Source organism: Myotis brandtii, unplaced genomic scaffold, assembly GCF_000412655.1.
Source record: "Myotis brandtii unplaced genomic scaffold, ASM41265v1 scaffold220, whole genome shotgun sequence".
Lineage (NCBI taxonomy): Eukaryota > Metazoa > Chordata > Mammalia > Chiroptera > Vespertilionidae > Myotis > Myotis brandtii.
The window spans coordinates 1,448,304-1,455,706 of record NW_005358250.1 but is presented as its reverse complement, the minus strand read 5'-3'; the positions used below and the strand labels follow the sequence as shown (position 1 = coordinate 1,455,706).

Sequence of the window (7,403 nt, the reverse complement as noted above, 5' to 3'; positions counted from 1 at the left end):
AGAGTTAGAAACATCGATGAGAGAGAAACATCGATCAGCTGCCTCCTGCACATCTCCCACTGGGGATGTGCCCGCAACCCAGGTACATGCCCTTGACCGGAATCGAACCTGGGACCTTTCAGTCCGCAGGCCGACGCTCTATCCACTGAGCCAAACCGGTTTCGGCTGTTCTTGAGCTTTTAATGCTGCTTTTCTTGCTGTCCATTTATATGGTTTAATGTCTTATATTTAATGCTCCCAGATCTTCAGTTAGTTTTCTTAAACTTGTTCCTTGATTTGTTCATTTTAAAAGATACTGCCTGGTCCTGTCTATCCTCCTTTTCTCCTGTTCATCATTGTCCTTGAGTTTGCATTCTTCTTTACTGTCAACGCCCCCAGCTAGTCTGTCTCTTTGATATTCCTGTCTACCCTTCTTTACTCTTTTTATCTTTAACCTGCTCAGCACTACCTTATTTTCTCTGTGCAAATTCCTGTGCCTATTTCTTAGGTAGTTTTCTGACCTCTTGCTTCTACTTTGTTTGTATGACTTCCTTAAAATTTGTGTAAAAGAAATACCAAATGTACAGTTTTTAAAGGGCCCTTATTGTTGGTGAGTAAAGTATGGCATCAGAATCACTTTGTGTTTACATATTGTGCTGTATCTTAAACATTTTAAAACCAAATTTGTTGTGTTTTGAAGAGGATAAAAGTAAGAAAAAAGATTGGAAATGTTGATCTCTTAAATATTTGGTTTGGTTATTAACATATTCAATCTTTTCCCTCCAGATTTAACTCAGGCTTTCCCTCACTTTGGAACTCCTAGATTTGTGAATATTGGATATTTTGAGAAGCAGGGGTTCTTTCCTTGATACTGACTAAGGAGTCTATTTACCTTCAGGATGACATCTGAATTGGAGAGCAGCCTAACATCTATGGACTGGTTACCACAGCTCACCATGAGAGCAGCCATTCAAAAATCTGATGCTACACAAAATGCACATGGAACAGGAATTTCCAAGAAGAATGCACTCCTTGACCCAAATACAACTCTGGACCAGGAAGAAGTCCAACAGCACAAAGATGGGAAACCTCCTTACAGTTACGCCAGCCTCATTACATTTGCCATTAATAGCTCACCCAAAAAGAAAATGACCCTAAGTGAGATTTACCAGTGGATTTGTGATAACTTCCCATATTATAGAGAGGCTGGCAGTGGTTGGAAGGTAAGGATTTTTTTAAATTTCTATTTTTATGCTGTAAACAATAATAATATTGGCTTCTCTTGAAGATAAAGCTCTGTGTAGGCTTATATTTGAAGATGAAATTCTAATTACTAGTCATTTTTAGGGTATCAAAGGACATTAAGTGTTTTTAGTTAGTGAATATCTTTTTGGTAGAATATTGGTTTGTTAGAGCTTTATTATATGACTGACTCAGCATAAAATAAGAGCAGAGATAATGTAGCATTCACTGGAAAACAATATAGTTCAGGTAAGTTGACAGTGAGTCTAAGGTAAAATAAAACAATGTAGCATTGCAATTAGTACTGTTTTTATCATCCAAGATTTTTCAAAATATTTTTATTTTGAAAGAATTTTAGATTTATAGAAGAGTTACATAATTATTACAAAGGGTTTCCATATGTGCTTCACTCTCTATATTAACATCTTTTATAACCATAGTACAGTGATCAAAACTAAGAAATTAATATTGGTACAATACTTTTGACTAAAACAGTACTGTTAACTACTAAGTAAACAGAGTTTATTCACATTTTATTAGTTTTTCCACTAACATTCTTTTATGTTCCAGGATCCCACATTTCATTTAGTTGTTATGTCTCTTTTGTTTCCTCCAATTTGTAACAGTTTCTTAATCTTTTCTTGTTTTTACGACCTTTGACACTTTTGAAGAGTACTTATCAGGTACTTTGGACAATAATTCTCAGTTTGGAATTGTCTGATGTTTTCTCATAATTAGAGTGAGATAGTGTATTTTGGGGCAGAATAATGCAAAGGTGATGTGTCCTTGTTTGTATATGGTATCAGGGGTACTTGATGTCACCATGTCTTATTGCTGGTAATGTTAACCTTGATTCTTTGGTTAACGTGGTATGTGCCAGGTTTCTCAACTATAAAATTACTGTTTCTTACTTTGTAAATTATAAGATGTTTTGGGGAAATATTTTGGGGGCATTCAAGTACCCTGTTTTTTCTTAAACTATTGCTCATTAATTTTAGCATTTATTGGTGGATCATATCTACAGCAGTTTTTGTTTTCTAGTGGTGATTTTCTTTTTTTCTTTATTCCTTATACACTTATTAATTGGGATTCTTCTGTAAGGAAGTGTTGCCTTTTCTTTCCCTTTTATTTATTTATTTAATCACTCATTTGTAATATTATGCTTTGATGGATATTTTATTATCTGTACTGTCATTGTTGCTCAAATTGTTACAGCTTTGGCCATTCGTAGCTCTTACAGGTTGGCGCCTTTTTTGTTGTTGTTGTTAATCCTCATCCGAGGATACTTTTCCATTTATCTTTTAGAGGGAGTGGAAGAGAGAGGGAAAGACAGAAACATCTATGTGAGAGAAACACTTTGATTGGTTGCCTCCTGACCAGGGCCTGGGCTGGGGAGGAGCCACAACCAAGGTATGTGCCCTTGAATGGAATTGAACCCAGGACCCTTTGGTCCACAGGCCGGTCCTCTATCCACTGAGCCAAACCTGCTAGGGCAAATTGAGAAATATAGAATGCTGTGCTTTAAAGAGTTGAATAATTGAGCACACCTACTGTGTGTAAGCCATAAAAACACCCAATGAAAGTATTAAATGAAGGGTGTAGTTAATAATTGCTGTGAGAATTTAGAAGAGCTTATGGGAAGTATGATGAGGTTATGAATTGAGTGGCACAAAGCTTAAGTGCTATGAGAGTACAAGGAAGGGAGAGACATTAGAAAACTATTGAGGAAATGGAATTTAACTATATTTTGAAGAAGACTATGATTTGGGGAGGTCTTTTTATTTTTTATTTTATTTTATTTTATTTTTTTAATTGATTTTAAAAAAAAATATATTTCATTGATTTTTTACAGAGAGGAAGGGAGATGGAGAGAGAGATAGAAACATCAATCAACCAAGGTACATGCCCTGACCGGAATCAAACCTGGGACCCTTCAGTCCCCAGGCCGACGCTCTATCCACTGAGCCAAACCGGTCAGGGCTTTTATTTTATTTTTTAAATATGTTTTTATTGATTTCAGAAAGGAAGGAAGAGGGAGAGAGAGATAGAAACATCCATGATGAGAGAGAATCATGGATCAGCTGCCTCTTGCAAGTCCCCCACTGGGGATCAAGCTCACAACCCAGGCATGTGCCCTTGACTGGAATCAAACCTGGGACCTATCAGTTCGCAAGCCGACGCTCTGTTCACTGAGCCAAACCTGCTAGCGCTGGGGAGGTCTTTTTAATAGCTTCCAGGAAATGATTGTAGGGGTTCTTAGTAGAGAACAGAAGAGTTGGGATGGAACCAGAAGGTATCAATCCCATGAGTTCATAAATGCCGAGCCGAAGAGCTTGATTCAAATTTGGTAGGTAATCCTGTCCTATATAATAAAAGCCTAATATGCTAAGTGTCTGACCGTTCGACCACTTGCTATGACGTGTACTGACCATTGGTAGGTTAGCTTACTGCTGGGGTCTGGCTGATAGGGACTGGGTGAGATGGGCTGGACATGCCCTGGAGCCCTCCTGCTGTCCCTCCCCCACCCGGATTGTGCACCAGTGGGGTCCCTTGGCCTGGCCTGTGCCCTCCTATAATCCAGGACCCCTCGGGGGATGTCAGAAAGCCAATTTCAGCCCGATCCCCACAGGCCAGGCCAGAGGACCCCAGTGGTGCATGAATCTGTGCACCAGGCCTCTAGTAGTACATAAAGTTCGGTTATATATCTCATTTACCTGTCTGACCTCAGCTTCTGCTGAAATGTAAGTCCACCTGAGAGAGCCAAATCCAGTCTACTGAATTTTTGGTTCTCAGCCCAAACCATGGTATGAAACTGGGTTAGAAGTAGTGATACAATTTCAATTGGTACATGCATGATTTAGATACAATGAAGAAAGAAGGTTAAAAGAGGAGAAATGGGAGTGGGTGGAGAAGGATGATGTTGCTTTTTTTTTTTTTAAATTTATTGATTTTTTACAGAGAGGAAGGGAGAGGGGGTCAGAGAGTTAGAAACATTGATGAGATCAGCTGCCTCCTGCACACCCCGACTGGGGATGTGCCAGCAACCAAGGTACATGCCCTTGACCGGAATGGAACCCGGGACCCCTCAGTCCGCAGGCCAACACTCTATCCACTGAGCCAAACCGGTTAGGGCTGATGTTGCTTTTAGAACTAAAAGATACACTAGAGAGATTATTTTGTCCATTCTGTTGCTTTAGGTAGACCTTTAATATTTTCAGAGATAGGTGTTCCATAATTATTCTTTTAAAAAGTTTCTTCCAGCCTGGCTGGTGTGGTTCAGTGGTCGAGCGTTGACCCATGTACCAAGAGGTCACAGGTTTGATTGCCTATCAGGGCTGGGTTGCAGGCTCGACCCCCAGTAGCGGGTGTGTGCAGGAGGCAGCTGATCCATGTTCATGTTTCTCATCGATGTTTCTATCTCTTCCTTTCCCCTCTAAAATCAATAAAAACGTATTTTTAAAGAAAAGTTTCTTCCACCCAATTTTAGGTGCCTAGAACTTGCCATGATCAGCTTTAAATTTATTTTTGTAAACATAGAAATATTTTGAGCATTTCAAAGGTAGACAAATGGAAACTGGTTTTCATCCTCCTTTGTTCAGGTCCTATCTCTCTTTTCAGGTTTTACTTTCCGTTCTTTGTCCTTAGATTGTTTAGCACACTCCTACAATCTGCTACTCACTATATCTTCTTTAGATATGGAGGAGATGGGTTAGGGGAAAGTGGGAAATCATTTAGTTGTATTGGTTGAAGTAGGCTAAGAATGATCCTTAAGTAGCTGTCAATCACCTTTCCAGAAATGTAGAGCCAACTGAAATCACCCAGAGGAGGAAATGTGCTCATGGTCACGCAAAAGGATTGAAATAGAATTTTAATATTTAGGTAAAACTCTCTTTCATTTTCTGTCAGGGCATTGAAGGGAACTTACATATTAAAAATAACTCTAAATATTTTGTAAGAGTTTAAAAAACATTCTCGGAATTTTCCATAATTAAATGATTTTATAATCTGAACTATATGTAAAGGAATTTAAGTTTTGGTGCTATTCACCTTACTAAAGAAAATTAACCTATTATGTTACTGGAGTATAGGGTAATAAAAAGAAAAATACAAGAGTGTTATGTGTATTATGCTATTTTTTTATGTGGGGGGAAAAATAAAAATATGTATTTGTGTATTGTTATAAAAAAAGAAACTTAAGAATAATAAATGAGAAACATAATAAACAATAGAGGCCCAGTGCACAAAATTTGTGCATGAGTAGGGTCCCGAGGCCTGGCCAGCAATCAGGGCTGATCTGTGGGGCAACCAGCAGGGCATTTGGGGGGGCCCCCTCCTGGCACCTGCCTTGGTTGGCCTGCTGCCACCCACTTGCCGGCCCATCCCCTGCTGCCGCCGCCAGTTTCCTCCTTCTGTGGGAGGCGACTGGTGGGGTGATGGGGGGGGGGGGCACTGGCATATACCTTGGCTGGCCTGGGGGCTGGGGACAGCTCCTGTGTTGAGCGTCTATCAGCCGTGGGTCCAGCTACATGCCTGTCCATCCACCCACCCGTGCACACATCTTTGTGCCCACTTGCCCATCCATGGCTGCTTCCAACTCTCCCAGCAAGTGCTCTCCCGCACCAGTCCTGTGCCGGTCCTGTGCTAGGGTCACGGGGCATGCAGAGATTAAAATGAATTAAGTTTACAATGTTCAAGAAAATCTTGGTCTAAGTCTGTATTCACTCCAGGTCACCTTCCAGGTGACTATTTGTTGAGCTCCTCCTATCAGTCAGGTGTTTCAGGCACTGGGCACAGATAGACACTGTTACTCTACCCCCTCCCACTTTACAGACGAAGAAACTGAGGCTCAGAGGTTATAGTGCAGTGGTTCTCAACCTTCTTAATGCTGCGACCCTTTAATACAGTTCCTCATGTTGTGGTGACCCCCAACCATAACATTATTTTTGTTGCTACTTCATAACTGTAATTTTGCTACTGTTATGAATCGTAATGTAAATATCTGATATGCAGGATGTATTTTCATTGTTACAAATTGAACATAATTAAAGCATAGTGATTAATCACAAAAACAATATGTAATTATATATGTGTTTTCCGATGGTATTAGGTGACCCCTGTGAAAGGGTTGATCGACCCCCAAAGGGGTCTCGACCCACAGGTTGAGAACCCCTGCTATAGAGGATGGATGGAACTGAGATAGAAGGGATTAAGATTTCAAGTATACCTTTTTACATAGTTTTGAGTGTGGAACCATGTGTTTTACCCAAAAGTGCCCTAGCCAATTTTGCTGAGTGGTTAGAGCGTGGGCCTGCAGACCGAAGGTTGCAGGTTGGATTCCAGTCAAGGGCAGTCAAGTTGCAGGGTCAATCCCCAGTCCGGGTTGGTGTGAGTGTGGGAGGCAACCAATTGATGTGTCTTTCTCACATTGATGTGTCTCACTCCTTTCCACTCTCTAAAAATCAATGGAAAAAATACCCTCAGGTGAGGATAAAGAACACACACACACACACACACACACACACACACGTAAATAGAAAAAAAAGATGGGAAAAGGAAACCTTAAAACTAAATATAAGCAGACACAAATAAGCCTTACATCATATCAAATGGGTAATGTAAATCACAAGAAAAAAATTCAAGACACTTTTGGAAAGAGCTTCCTGACTATATACCTTCATAGGATTTATACTAAGGATTAAAGGAATTGCCAGGAAATCATGAACTTTACTTAGTAGATTTGTAGTGATATTTTGCTAGAGTCAGTCTGTATCTCCAATAACTCTAAGAAAAGAAGTTGGGGGGAAACCAAGATGGCGGCATAGGTAAACACCTGAAATTGCTGCCTCGCACAACCACTTCAAAAATACAACTAAAAGACAAAATGGACATCATCCAGAACCACAGGAAGGCTGGCTGAGTGGAAATTCTACAACTAGAAGGAAAGAGAAAAGCACACTGAGACTCAGAGGAGGTGCGGAAGACTCAGCGGTACGGAGGAGCACATGGAAAGGGCTGGCAACAGAGGACACGGTTGTCTTTTTCAATTGAGAGGGAGTCTCAAGCTCCCGACTGCTCTGAACTCCAGTTCCGGGTGAGTCTCTGGGGACCCAGACTCATACAGGGAGAAACTGGACTGTCTGGCATTGGTAGGAACTCGAGGGCGGCTTTCTCTCAGAGGTGCT

At 40.6% G+C, this 7,403-nt stretch overlaps 1 protein-coding gene across 4 annotated transcripts in view; it reads left to right on the top strand.

Moving 5' to 3' along the window:
* FOXJ3 (forkhead box J3) overlaps nt 1–7,403 on the top strand; it is a 137,710-nt gene that overhangs the window by 61,379 nt on the left and 68,928 nt on the right. For 3 of the 4 annotated variants that reach the window (XM_005866053.2, XM_005866054.2, XM_014539542.1), the window contains exon 3: nt 878–1,202. In XM_005866053.2, the coding sequence (XP_005866115.1) occupies nt 878–1,202 (325 nt within the window). Of the gene's footprint in view, nt 1–765; nt 1,203–7,403 lie in introns of all 4 variants that reach the window. The other variant, XM_014539543.1, reaches the window with a different exon arrangement.